This window comes from Nerophis lumbriciformis, linkage group LG01 (assembly GCF_033978685.3).
Source record: "Nerophis lumbriciformis linkage group LG01, RoL_Nlum_v2.1, whole genome shotgun sequence".
Taxonomy (NCBI): domain Eukaryota; kingdom Metazoa; phylum Chordata; class Actinopteri; order Syngnathiformes; family Syngnathidae; genus Nerophis; species Nerophis lumbriciformis.
The window spans coordinates 1,927,513-1,942,824 of NC_084548.2; the positions used below are offsets into that span (position 1 = coordinate 1,927,513).

A 15,312-nucleotide genomic window follows, 5' to 3' on the forward strand; every position below is an offset into this window, starting at 1 on the left:
GCTGAAGCCGCACACCGCTTGGCCTGTCGGTACCTGTCCGCTGCCTCTTATTATTTAGTGATGATTAAAGTGTAAATATTTGTAATTGTATGCGGTACATTTATTTTTGTAATACATTTATTAAGAAAAGATAAGGTACTTTATTTACACATATTATCTCCACGCTTTTGGGGGCCACACAAATACATGGGCCTTGAATTTGACACCTCTAAAGATATATGGAAAGTGTCAACATGTTAACATGACGGTGTTAATGAATCATCAGTAGTAGACATAGAGAAGGGCTAGGATTAAATAAACTCCACTTCTTCCTCCTCCTTTTTCGAAGGTGTTGAATTATGCAAATGTGAACACGTGTTGCTCCTGAAATGAACATGTTAGGCAGGTCCGACACAAATAAAGCATACCGTACGTGGTACATTTTCATGACTTTCTAGGTATTGCGATGCAGTAAGAAGCGGTGAACGCAACACGTTCCTCGACGGGACACGCCTCGGAAAGGCAGACGAGGAGCGAAACCAACTTGTCTTCTAAACTATGAATACTGCAGACTGTTGATTGTCATCACGCCCAGCGCATGCTTACCAATTACTATAATTACCCTTTGTCGTTACATAATGCGGCTCACCGTCCCATGGCAGACATTACAATTCCTGAAAGAGTGAAAGGATAGTAGCAAAACTCAACATGCATTTCTTTATTTTATTTTTTTCATGCTGAAAAATATGCAAAATGTGTCATTATGTATGGTCAAAAGTGTACATAGACTTGTAAAGAACATCATGTCATGGCTGTCTTGACTTTACAATCATTTTGTACAACTCTTATTTTTTTTGTGATGTAGTGATTGGAGCACATACTTGTTGCTCACAAAAAAACATTCATGAAGTTTGCTTCTTTTATGAATTTATTATGGCTCTACTGAAAATGTGAGGGTCAAAAGTATACATACAGCATACTTGCCAACCCTCCCGGATTTTCCGGGAGACTCCCGAAATTCAGCGAAAACCTCCCGGGACAAATTTTCTCCCGAAAAACTCCCGAAATTCAGGCGGACCTGAGTGACATGTTGACAACACACAACAACAGCGTCTACCGTAAAGCAGTTCGTCTGCCGTAAACAGCAATGTTGTGACATTTTTAAACAGGACAATACTGCCATCTACTGTACATGCATATGTGACCCACCCATAATGTGTCACATTTTTGTGCTGATTTATTTATTTTATTTTGTGGTTTGAATTCGTTTTTTGGAGCTGTCATTACACATTTATCAGTATTCACATTGGTCAGTAGGGGGCAGTAGGGCGTTTCTTCCCAATTGAATGCTATCACCTGCAGACCGGAAGTGTCTTGTCATTCTGATGAGCGCGACCAGTCTGTGAACAATTGAAACGTCCTGTGTGCTTTTTCCTCCTGTATAACAGGTTAGTTTTGGTGAATCAACTCACTGAATAATATCCATGTGATTTTTATAAGTTTAAGTACACATTCTGATGGTGGAGCCTAACTCTAAAGTGTTTGTGAGTTGTAGTTTGTAAATGAACACTGAAATTCAAGTATTTATTTTATTTATATATATATATATATATATATATATATAGCTAGAATTCACTGAAAGTCAAGTATTTCTTATATATATATATCTTAACCATGCCCACAACCACGCCCCCCATCCCCCACCTCCCGAAATCGGAGGTCTCAAGGTTGGCAAGTATGACATACAGCAATGTTAATATTTGCTTACATGTCCCTTGGCAAGTTTACCTGCAATAAGGCATTTTGGTAGCCATCCACAAGCTTCTGCTTGAATTTTTGACCACTCCTCTTGACAAAATTGGTGCAGTTCAGCTAAATTTGTTGGTTTTCTGACATGGACTTGGAAACTGTCCCATACTATCATTCATAATAATAATAATAATAATAATAATAATAATAATAATAATAATATATTTTATTTGTAAAAAGCACTTTACATTGAGCAAACAACCTCAAAGTGCTGCAGTGTATTAAAAAAATAAATCAATAAAATATAATACACAAATAAAAATCTATCATAATAGTGAGAGTCCAGTCCATAGTGGATCTAACATAATAGTGAGAGTCCAGTCCATAGTGGATCTAACATAATAGTGTGAGAGTCCAGTCCATAGTGGATCTAACATAATTGTGTGAGAGTTCAGTCCATAGTGGATCTAACATAATAGTGAGAGTCCAGTCCATAGTGGATCTAACATAATAGTGAGAGAGTCCAGTTCATAGTGGATCTAACATAATAGTGAGAGAGTCCAGTCCATAGTGGATCTAACATAATAGTGAGAGAGTCCAGTTCATAGTGGATCTAACATAATAGTGTGAGAGTCCAGTCCATAGTGGATCTAACATAATAGTAAGAGTCCAGTCCATAGTGGATCTAACATAGTAGTAAGAGTCCAGTCCATAGTGGGGCCAGCTGGAGACCATCCCGAGTGGAGACGGGTCAGCAGCAGAGACGTCACCAACTGATGCACAGACGAGCAGTCCACCCTGGGTCACGACTTTGGACAGCTCGCGCTTCATCCGTGGCCACCGAACCTGTGTCCCCCCCCTCCTCGAAGGAGAGGGGGGGCAGAGCAGAAAAGAAACGGCAGATCAACTGGTCTAAAAAGGGGGTCTATTTAAAGGCCAATAGTATACAAATGAGTTTTAAGATGGGACTTAAATGTTTCTACTGAGGTAGCATCTCTAATTGTTACCGGGAGGGCATTCCATAGTACTGGAGCCCCAATAGAAAACGCTCTATAGCCCGCAGACTTTTTTTGGGCGCTGGGAATCACTAATAAGGAAGTGGACAAAACTATCAGTACCTAAAGAAGCTTCACACTCTTTTTCAGACATGAGTTGTGCAGATGTAAAACGTTGCTTTCTTGTACAGGAAAAATTGGATCATTTAAAATAAAATAGTCAAATTAGTCGATTCCCATATCTTCTAGGCAGCTGGCTGCCTAGAAGATGATCTTCTGGTCTTGCCTTCATTGCCAAAAATGATTGTTGGTGGGAATTTGTCGGATTCCCTAAACCTGCTCTGTGACCAATAGAGCCGTGAGATACCATTTGTTGTGTTTTATATTAAGTTGTTTTGAAGTCAACAGTCACTGTTATTGAACCCGCTTAGTCACCTTGCATTTTGTGTATGTGTGTGTGTGTGTGTGTGTGTGTGTGTGTGTGTGTGTGTGTGTGTGTGTGTGTGTGTGTGTGTGTGTGTAGGTGGCATTTTTCCATTGTAAAAACAAAAGGATAACTGTAGGTAATAGAGATGCGCGGATAGGCAATTATTTCATCCGCAACCGCATCAGAAAGTCGTCAACCATCCGCCATCCACCCGATCTAACATTTGATCAGAACCGCACCCGCCCGCACCCGCCCGTTGTTATATATCTAATATAGACGATGCAAGGCATTAGTGAGGTTATAAAGCTTTTGCCTGTTAAAGAAAGGAGACTGATCCAATGCAGCACAGACATTCGCGTGCCACGCTGTCACGACACAGACGCACACCAGTGCGCAATCATATGGGAGCCGCGCTGAGCGCACCTCCAAGCGCGTCTCGCTGCCGGCGACGGCCGGGTATGGGCCCGACGCTCCAGCGCCATCCATTTTCAGGGCTAGTTGATTCGGCAGGTGGGTTGTTACACACTCCTTAGCGGGTTCCGACTTCCATGGCCACCGTCCTGCTGTCTATATCAACCAGGGTGAGCCCCACCCCTTTCGTGAGCGCACTGCGCGCGGAGTGACCCCTGTTACGCGCCCCCGGCAACAGGGGTGGCGGGCAGGTAAGCTGCGGGGGCTCGCGCGGCAGGTAAGCTGCTTACCTGCCGCGCGTGACGCCGGCCGCGGCGAAGGCGGACGAGGCGGGGTGTCGGTGCGGTGGGCGCGGTGGTGACCCTGGACGTGCGTCGGGCCCTTCTCGCGGATCGCCTCAGCTACGGCTCCCGGTGGGGCCCTCTCGGGGGAAGGGGCCTCGGTCCCGGACCCCGGCGAGGCGTCCCTTCTCCGCTCCGTAAAAGTGTCCATCTCTTTTTTTTTCTTCTTCTTCTGTTGTGGCATATGCTGCAGGTGCCTGCTCGTTTTTCGTATGTGGGTAACAACATTTAACTATGTATATATATTTCCCAATTGGTTTAACTGCCACCCGCCTGAATCTATTTAAAATCTTTTTTTTTTTTATTTCAACCGCCCGACCCGACCCGACCCGACCCGACCCGACTCGCGGATAAAATCTAATTTTTAAAATTTCATCCGCCCGATCCGCGGATAATCCGCGGACTCCGCGGTTGTGCCCGCAAACCGCGCATCTCTAGTAGGTGGCATTTTTCCATTGTAAAAACAAAAGGATAAGTGTAGGTAAATGTTAGAGCAGACTGTTTGGATATTTATAAACGGGAGGAGTCCGGGACAGATAGTGGTTTGTGCATGAAGTGGCCTTTGTTTTCTTGTTAAAGCATGAGCCCGTCCCAAGAATAAAGCCCCTGTTACTCATTACCATTAATGTTCAGCATGTCTTTGTGTGTGTGTGTACTTGTCTCAACATCCTTGTGTGGACATACACTTGACAAACCACCCTTTCTGTGAGGACCTTTTGACTTGTGAGGACATTTGCCTGGTCCTCACAACTACAGAAGTAAAATATTTTGTTTTACTTTGTGTGTTTTGCATTCTGAAGTCAGGTTGCAACTCTCTACTCCCATCTAGTGCTAGATATTTTTTTTTCCATCATTCTAGCTATAGTGGAAAGGGGGGGTCCTCACAACCTACTAACCCAGGGGTCGGCAACCCGCGGCTCCATGCGGCTCTTTAGCGCCGCCCTAGTGGCTCTCTGGCGCTTTTTCAAAAATGTATGAAAAATGGAAAAAGATGACGGGAAAATTTTTTTTTGTTTGTTTTAATATGGTTTCTGTAGGAGGACAAACATGACACAGACCTCCCTAATTGTTATAAAGCACACTGTTTGTATTAAACATGCTTCACTGATTCGAGTATTTGGCGAGTGCCGTTTTGTCCTACTAATTTTGGCGGTCCTTGAACTCACCGTAGTTTGTTTACTTGTATAACTTTCTCCGACTTTCTAGGACGTGTTTTATGCCACTTCTTTTTCTGTCTCATTTTGTCCACCAAACTTTTAAGCATGAAAGGTGAGTTTTGTTGATGTTATTGACTTGTGTGGAGTGCTAATCAGACATATTTGGTCACTGCATGACTGCAAGCTAATTGATGCTAACATGCTATTTAGGCTAGCTATATGTACATATTGCATCATTATGCCTCATTTTGTAGCTATATTTGAGCTCATTTAGTTTCCTTTAAGTCCTCTTAATTCAATTTATATCCCATGACACACTATCTGTATGTAATATGGCTTTTAATTTGTTGCGGCTCCAGACAGATTTGTTTTTGTATTTTTGGTCCAATATGGCTCTTTCAACATTTTGGGTTGCCGACCCCTGGACTAACCAAACGTGGGTCCACACAAAGTAGGCAAGACATGTATGTGTGTGTGTGTGTGTGTGTGTGTGTGTGTGTGTGTGCGCCAATGGATTTCTGTCATTCCAGTCTGTCTGCATTAGTCTGTCTTCATTTGGAATCTATGTCACCATAACCAGAGGTGGGTAGTAACGCGCTACATTTACTCCGTTACATCTACTTGAGTAACTTTTGGGATAAATTGTACTTCTAAGAGTAGTTTTAATGCAACATACTTTTACTTTTACTTGAGTATATTTATAGAGAAGAAACGCTACTTTTACTCCGCTACTTTTATCTACATTCAGCTCGCTACTCGCTACTAATTTTTATCGATCTGTTAATGCACGCTTTGTTTGTTTTGGTCCGTCAGACAGACCTTCATAGTGCCTGCGTTTCAACAAATACAGTCACTGGTGACGTTCACTCCGTTCCACCAATCAGATGCAGTCACTGGTGACGTTGGACCAATCAAACAGAGCCAGGCGGTCACATGACCTGACTTAAACAAGTTGAAAAACGTATTCGGGTGTTACCATTTAGTGGTCAATTGTACGGAATATGTACTGTACTGTGCAATCTACTAATAAAAGTTCCAATCAATCAATCAAAAGTGTGAAGGAAAAAAGATCTTTTTTTTTATTTCAACCGTACATCCCGTCAAAAGCCTAAAGACTGACTGCACAGTTCCTGTCTTCACAATAAAAGTGCCACTCCATCGCGCCTGCGCTTTCAAAATAAAGAGTCTCCGAAAGCCAGCGCAAACAAGCTAGCAAGCTACGGAGTTTGCCGCCAATGTATTTCTTGTAAAGTGTATAAAAAGGAATATGGAAGCTGGACAAATAAGATGCCAAAAACCAACCACTTCCATGTGGTATTAGACAGAAAGGAGGAACTTTTTTTCTCCTCCATTTGAAAACGAGGACGTTTTCAGCACTACTGTCTGATTACAATCAATTCAAGTCATCAGAATCAGGTAATACACCAACTTATATTCTTGTCTTCATGAAAGAAAGGAATCTATATGTGTTAAACATGCATGTATATTCATTAAAACACCTTTAACATGTAAACAAAAACGGCAAAATAAATAAATATAAATTATATACTGTATATATCAATGTATGTATATATATATGTGTGTGTGTGTGTATATATATATACATTATGTGTGTGTGTATATATATATATGTATATATGATATGTGTGTGTATGTTACTCATCAGTTACTCAGTACTTGAGTAGTTTTTTCACAACATACTTTTTACTTTTACTCAAGTAAATATTTGGGTGACTACTCCTTACTTTTACTTGAGTAATAAATCTCTAAAGTAACAGTACTCTTACTTGAGTACAATTTCTGGCTACTCTACCCACCTCTGACCATAACCATAAAAGAGTAAGAGGAGATTCAACTTCACACTCTGTATGTTTGAAATGTGACGACCAACCGCAGCAGCATGGCAAGGACATTACACACATTACTACAAGCGATGTGTGTGTGTGTGTGTGTGTGTGTGTGTGTGCCCGCCCGTGCCCTACCCCCCAGCATTTTTTTCCCCCAAGCTGTTCCCTTCCTGGATCCTGCTTTGAGTGCCAGATGAGGCAATCTTTCCCATTGACTGGAGCCTGCAATGCAAATATGCCCAACAGCATGCAAAGAACATGGAAATAGTGCCTGTGCGTCTGTCACACAGCTGAACAGTTAAAAAGCCCTTTAAACCTGTTCTAAACCCTAGACTTCGGAAGGCCCTTTTCCTTGGAAAAGGTATATCCAAAGGAAACCAAGTTGTCTATGCACGCCAAGTTCTACATGGATGATCCCCCCCCCCCCCACATCAACAGTGAAGTATATATACTCACAAGAACCCGAATAGCTTTGTCTTTGACCTTTTTTTTTTTTTTACTTACAACTATACCTAATATATAAAGGGGTGGAAAAGTGACTATTACCTGCAGGGCAAACATTAGCTAACCAGAAGGCAATAACAATGTAAACAAAAAACACCTGCTTAAAAGATCTACCGTATTTTCCGCACTATAAGGCGCACCGGATTATTAGCCGCACCTTCAATGAATTACATATTTCATAACTTTGTCCACCAATAAGCCGCCCCGGATTATAAGCCGCGCCTACGCTGCGCTAAAGGGAATGTCAAAAAAACAGTCAGATAGTTCAGTCAAACTTTAATAATATATTGAAAACCAGCGTTCTAACAACTCTGTCCCAAAATGTACGCAAATGTGCAATCACAAACATAGTAAAATTCAAAATGGTGTAGAGCAATAGCAACATAATGTTGCTCGAACGTTAATGTCACAACACACAAAATAAACATAGCGCTCACCTTCTGAAGTTATTCTTCATTCGTAAATCCTTCGAATTCTTCGTCTTCGGTGTCCGAATTGAAAAGTTGCGCAAGCGTGGTATCCAAAATGGCCGGTTCCGTCTCGTCGAAGTCATCGGAGTCAGTGTCGCTGTTGTTCTGTGAATCCTGCCTTCCGGAAAGCTCGGACCACAGTTGTGACCGAAATATCTGCCCAGGCATTTACGATCCACTGGCAAATGTTGGCGTATGTCGTCCGGCGCTGTCTGCCCGTCTTAGTGAAGGTGTGTTCGCCTTCGGAGCTGTGTGAAAAAAGCCACCCGGCCTCTTCGCGTAAACTTCCCTTAACCACTCGCTCATCTTTTCTTCATCCATCCATCCCTTCGAGTTAGCTTTTATGATGACGCCGGCTGGAAAGGTCTCTTTTGGCAAGGTCTTCCTTTTGAATATCACCATGGGTGGAAGTTTCTGGCCATTAGCATGGCAAGCTAGAACCACAGTGAAGGATGACTTCTCATTCCCTGTGGTGCGAATATTCACCGTACGTGCTCCCGTTCCACAGTGCGGTTCACAGGAATATCAGTTGCTGTGAAATACGGTAGTAATCCGTGTGCGGATGGAGAGATTGCGTCTTTTTATGAACCGGATCCTTGTCGCTTAGTAGGAGCCATTTTGTGGTCTTTACAGATGTAAACAGGAAATGAAACGTACGGTGATATCCGCGCGTTTTTTCTTCTTCTTCCGGGGGCGGGTGGTTGCTTACAGTAGAAGAAGAAGCGCTTCCTGTTCTATGGGGGCGGGTGCTTTCCTTGGCGGTTGCTTGCGTAGAAGAAGAAGCGCTTCCTGTTCTACCGGGAAAAAAGATGGCGGCTGTTTACCGAAGTTGCGAGATCGAAACTTTATGAAAATGAATCGTAATAAAGCGCACCGGGTTATAAGGCGCACTGTCAGCTTTTGAGAAAATGTGTGGTTTTTAGGTGCGCCTTATAGTGCGGAAAATACGGTACTCACAAGAACCCGAATAGCTTTGTCTTTGGCCTTTTTTTTTTACTTACAACTATACCTAATATATAAAGGGGTGGAAAAGTGACGATTACCTGCAGGGCAAACATTAGCTAACCAGAAGGCAATAACAATGTAAACAAAAAACACCTGCTTAAAAGATCTAATACAAATGTTCCTGAGGAATGTAAGGTGGGAGCAGTGCCGGCCCAAGCCTCCATGGGGCCCTAAGCAAAATATGATTTTGGGGCCCTCTATTTCTGCCAATAATATATAAATAATATATAAACTCATTGCGGCTCTGGCAGTGTTGTTTACATGATCCTATTGTCAGCCTGGCATGTCTTTACAAATGACATGTCATTTATAAAGATATGGGGGTGGCCCAGTTAAGAACATAAATAATACCAATGAATGAACGAATGATGTCCACAGTGCCACATATGGTTCCTAATCTTAAAATGTAGAAAACATTCAGCTACAAGAGTGGCCTGGGGTTGAACAGTCCAAGTGATAAAGCTTTGTATTTACAGTAAAAGTGTCATCTTGTCTCATCAGTCTTGTACATATTAGTCTTTAATTACTAGTTTATATATTTTTAGTTAATTGTTCATATTTAATGTTTACTTTGTACAAAGAGAGCGCAGTCTACTGAAGTTAAATTCCATGTGTGTTAAACATAACTGGACAATAAAGCTGATTCTGATTCACTTTATTATTTTTGGTAACAAAAACCTGAAACAGCAATGTGCAAAAATGTTGACCTAAAATTGTGTTTTTGTACAATAATATATCTTTGATCATTTAGAAATCATCAGTCAGACTCGTACATGCAAAAAATAAAAAAATAAAAATTTTTTGTTAATTGCTTTTGGGGGGCCCCCTGGTGGCCGCGGGGCCCTAAGCAAGCGCTTAGTACGCTTATGCCTTGGGCCGGCTCTGGGTGGGAGTACTGTAATTACCTAACGTTACATTATTATTTTCCATAACAATTTAGCCCCCTCCACAATATTAACCCGACGTTAAAACAGAACTAGCTATTTATTGATTAGCAATTGCCGAATCATGTAACATTAGCTTAATGCTAAAAAGCCAGGTTACTATCACATTCTGTAACGGACAAATAATTTCATGTAGGCTAACGTTACCTACCTGCTACCTCTGTCTTTTTCTCGTTTCTCCTCCTCTTCTTTTCTCTTTTTTCTTCCCTGGGCACCTGACAGTTTTGGCCGTTTTGACATCTTGTGTTGATTTTTTGATGTGGTGACGTCCAAAAAGAGTCATGATACGGGAAGGGAGGGGGCGCACGGTGCGGGGGGAGGAGGGGCGTAATGTTGTAACAAATAATATTTCTATTAAATAGGCTTTACTTTGCATTTTAATTAACGTGGGATTATTTTTTGTATTTAGAAATAATAGTACCAACTTTTTTTTTTTTTTTCTCCAACATTTGTGGCACTGGCGTGGCGCCCCCTGATGGACGGCGCCCTTAGCATTTGCCTATACGGCCTATGCCACGGGCCGGCCCTGTGAGTGCCCCTAAGAAAAGGCATTGAAGCTTAGGGAAGGCTATGCAGAACAAAACTAAAACTGAACTGGCTGCAAAGAAAACAAAAACAGAATGCTGGACGACAGCAAAGACTTACTGTGGAGCAAAGACGGCGTCCACAAAGTACATCCGAACATGACATGACAATCAACAATGTCCGCACAAAGAAGGATAAAAACAAGTGAAAATACATATACGTAATGATAACTTGAGATACGAAAGAATGCAGAAAAATGGAGGGGAAGAAAGAGAAGCAACCTACATTAACCTTGTAGATTGTTATAGTAACAATAGGTTAAGCTTTGTCAGTGTGCCATGTGTTACACCCAGTTTACCCTAGGGCAACAACATTAATATATGTTTGATGAAACGTGATTATGTGCATGAGTGTATGTATGCATATGTACTTGTATATGTACATATATGTGTTTGTACAGTGAATGTATATGTATGTGTATATGTATGTTTGTACAGTGAATGTATATGTACATGTATGTGTATATGTGTTTGTACAGTGAATGTATATGTACATGTATGTGTATATGTGTGTTTGTACAGTGAATGTATATGTACATGTATGTGTATATGTATGTTGTACAGTGAGTATATATGTACAGTATGTGTATATGTGTGTTTGTACAGTGAATGTATATGTACATGTATGTGTATATGTATGTTTGTACAGTGAGTGTATATGTACATGTATGTGTATATGTATGTTGTACAGTGAGTATATATGTACAGTATGTGTATATGTATGTTTGTACAGTGAATGTATATGTACATGTATGTGTATATGTGTGTTTGTACAGTGAGTGTATATGTACATGTATGTGTATATGTATGTTGTACAGTGAGTATATATGTACAGTATGTGTATATGTATGTTTGTACAGTGAATGTATATGTACATGTATGTGTATATGTGTGTTTGTACAGTGAATGTATATGTACATGTATGTGTATATGTATGTTTGTATAATGAATGTATATGTACAGTATGTGTATATGTATGTTTGTACAGTGAGTGTATATGTACAGTATGTGTATGTTTGTAAAATGAATGTGCGTGTGGATGTACGGACTTTGAGTATGTAAATATGTACTGTATTTGTATTTGTGAAATATTCTTGATTGCTAAAACAAAGTAGATGTGGGAAACATCGCTCAAAGGAAGACATGAAACTGCTACAGGAAAACACCAAAAAAAGAGAGAAAGCCACCAAAATAGGAGCGCAAGACAAGAAGTAAAACACTACACACAGGAAAACAGCAAACAACTCAAAATAAGTCAAAAGTATAAGTGTCCACATAAGTGGCCATAAGACCCCAATTCAGTAGTGTACACAATTTTGGAAATAAGCGCTAAAAGGTGCTGTCCACACATGTGGCCACTAAGCCTTGAGAGGTTGCTGAGCAAATGTAAATAGGTGAGGAATGTGCAGGGATCATAAAATATCATGGTTTTGCTTTCGTTACCATTTTTTTTTATCCAGAATGCTATGCTAAGCAGTAAAGTCAAGTGTGCGGTGGACTGAAACGTCTTTTAAAACCTTCCAGATTCCTGTTTGCCGCGCGTGGCCTCCTTCGCCCATGGACCTCAGGGTGGGAGAGCGGGGGATGCGCCCCGGCTCCGACACGGCGCTCCTCAGTCCGCTGCACCCGCCGCTGCTTCTCAGCCCGTTCTCCCCGCCGGCCCGCACCTCCTTCTCCCAGCAGCAGCTGCAGCAGCACATCCGGGTGAGAAGGGCATAAATCATCATTTATTACTCATAATTATTTCAGCGCCATTTAAAACCAACATTCTCTTCAACTCGGTGCTATTTTTCCACTCGCACCAACACCATTTTCCTGTGTTTCAGTTCAATATGGAGCAGAGGCGACGTGAACAGGAACACCAGGAGAAGCATCAAGAACTGCAGCAGCTCAAAAACAAGGACAAGAGCCAACAAAGTGAGTGGCACACACCTCACAGCAGTGTCGTTCTACCTTTTTTTGTGACCAGGCACATTTTTTTGCGTTGAAAAAATGCGGAGGAACACCACCAGCAGAAGTCATTAAAAAAGGAAACTCAGTTGACAGTAAAAAGTCGTTGGATATGACTTTAAAGCATAACCATCACTATAGCTCTTGTCTCAAAGTAATAATAATAATTAGAGATAAATGCTTTAAAAGGTAATATCGGAAATTATTGGTATCGGTTTCAACCTCCCGATTTTCCCGGGAGACTCCCGAATTTCAGTTTGTACAGTGACTGAAGGTCGGGGGTGGGGGTGGGAGGCGTGGTTGGGGGCGTGGTTAAGAGGGGAGCAGTATATTTACAGCTAGAATTCACCAAGTCAAGTATTTAATATATATATATATATATATATATATATGTATGTGTGGGAAAAAAAATCACAAGACTATTTCATCTCTACAGGCCTGTTTCATGAGGGGGGGGGGTACCCTCAATCATCAGGAGATTTTAATGGGAGCATTCGCATACCATGGTTTATATAGGGCACAGAGTGGGTGGGTACAGGCTGGCCTAGGGGCGTGGTGATTGGCTCATGTGTTACCTAGGAGGTGTTTCCGTCTATGGCGGCATGCTGTGACAATTTTGCTGCGCTTGTTGAGGGATGACAGGTCTGGACGGTAAATAATAAACAGTTTCTCTTTCAAGCATAGGTTGCATCTTTTATTACCACTATTGTAAGGTGTGCTGGATGCAAGAATTTGCCATGTTATTGAATATTCAACATTATTGTCTTTGAGGTCCCAAATGTGTTTGCTGAGTTCTGTGGTATTTCGCAAGTTTTTGTTCCTGAAAGAAGCCTTGTGATTGTTCCATCTGGTTTGGAATTCTCCCTCGGTTAATCCTACATATGTGTCGGATGTGTTAATGTCCTTGCGTATTACCTTAGATTGGTAGACAACTGATGTTTGTAAGCACCCCCCGTTGAGAGGGCAATCAGGTTTCTTTCGACAGTTACAGTCTTTGTTGGTTTTGGAGTCGCTCTGTCTGCCAGCCTGTACCCACCCACTCTGTGCCCTATATAAACCATGGTATGCGAATGCTCCCATTAAAATCTCCTGATGATTGAGGGTACCCCCCCTCATGAAACAGGCCTGTAGAGATGAAATAGTCTTGTGATTTTTTTTCCCACACATACATATATTGCGCTCTACTACGGTATCGAGCACTATTTTTTGGATAACCTTATTAAGACATATATATATATATATATATATATATATATATATATATATATATATATATAAGAAATACTTGACTTTCAGTGAATTTTAGCTATAATACTGTATATATATATCTATATATATCTATATATATTTTCAGCCGGACCTGGAGGCCACGCCCCCTCCAGCTCCATGCGGACCTGAGTGAGGACAGCCTTTTTTTTTATGACAGGAGGACAACAGGGTGACAAGAACTAAATCATCCAGACTAGAGAAACATTGTATTATTATGTTTATCTTACCTAAAAACGAGTCTTAAACCGAAAAGAAAACTGCAGTCATTCCGTGAAGAATATTCAAAAGCCTATCCGGGAATAATTATCCGTTCCAAAAAGGGTGAAAACTACGCGAATTGCACCTTGTGCAGACAAGATTTTTCGATCAGACACGGAGGAATTAGCGATGTAAAAGACCACGTTGGGACAAAAAAACACAAGTCTAATGCCGTTGCTAGCGATACAAGTGGAAAACTTTCAACGTTTTTCGTCGCCCAAACAGATTCTTTGGATGTGATAAATGCCGAAGTTTTATTTACGGAGGCAATAATTGAGCATGGACTTCCAATCGCACTGGCTGATCACATGGGACAGTTAAATGTTTGTAATGCAACCTTTAAAAATCATTACGCGGTGATCGCGGTCCCAAAAATAAACTTTTCTTGCATGATAATGTCCAGAAAAACTCACTTTATATTACTATAGAGTCCTTTTAACGAATGAGTTTGATGGTTTATCACAAACCTTAAATGAAAGAAGTCCTTTGTTCTCCTGCACCATGCATGCGCTTTGGCCTTGCTTCGTGTTTGGTGCGCAATCCTGTCGGCTGTATTTCACAGCACGTCTTTGACAACTTGAAGTGGCATAAAACATTTAAAACAAAGGGGTTATAGGAACAATCACTTTCAGTGTTTTATGCCACTTCAAGTTGTCAAAGACGGTATGCTGGTGCCCGACTGCCACAAGTGGAACAAACATTTGAAACAAAGGGGTTATAGGAACAATCACTTTCAGTGTTTTATGCCACTTCAAGTAAACTTATCATAAAGTTACCATATCATTTTTGCAGTATGATCAATCTGATAGAATACATTTGGATTTTAGCCACAAAAAGGTAATGACACCAATGTTATCTATTGGAATTGTTTAGTACTGTTATACTGTTAAAAGTGTTTATACTATTTATGCTTTCAAGTCCAAGTTGAAGAAATCTTGTTCAATGTTGACAGCATAACTACCAAAATACAGAAGTTTGAATTCTTTTGAAAGGCTTACAAAAAAAACTACATTTGAATTGTAATTCCATGCTATTGACAGGACTATTAATTTTAATGAAGTTAGCTTACCATGTTTACAGTATGATAATTGTGATAGAAATGTGAATTTTAGGCAAAGAATATTTTTTACAATTGAACAAGGCAGTAGATTATACAAGCTTGGACAGAAAGTTAATAATGACATCAAATTTTTTTTTAATGGAATTGTTTAGTACTGTTTTGCCATTTGTTTTCTGTAAAAAGTGTTTATACTGTTTATACTTTCAATTAACAAATTGAAGTCTTGTGAAAGGTTGACAGGATAACTGGCATTAACTGTCAAAATGATTTCAAACTATTGAAGTTATCTTACAGAATAAACATGTCAATCAACCCATATGATTTTTGCTGTAATATTTTTGTTTTGAAAAGTCACTGTGACT

At 40.7% G+C, this 15,312-nt stretch overlaps 1 protein-coding gene across 1 annotated transcript in view; it reads left to right on the forward strand.

The window, feature by feature from the left end:
* hdac7a (histone deacetylase 7a) overlaps nt 1-15,312 on the forward strand; it is a 257,881-nt gene that overhangs the window by 120,515 nt on the left and 122,054 nt on the right. The window contains exons 3-4 of the mRNA XM_072911840.1: nt 11,938-12,117; nt 12,240-12,330. Of these exons, the coding sequence (XP_072767941.1) occupies nt 11,971-12,117; nt 12,240-12,330 (238 nt within the window). The 5' untranslated portion in view covers nt 11,938-11,970. The remainder of the gene's footprint in view (nt 1-11,937; nt 12,118-12,239; nt 12,331-15,312) is intronic.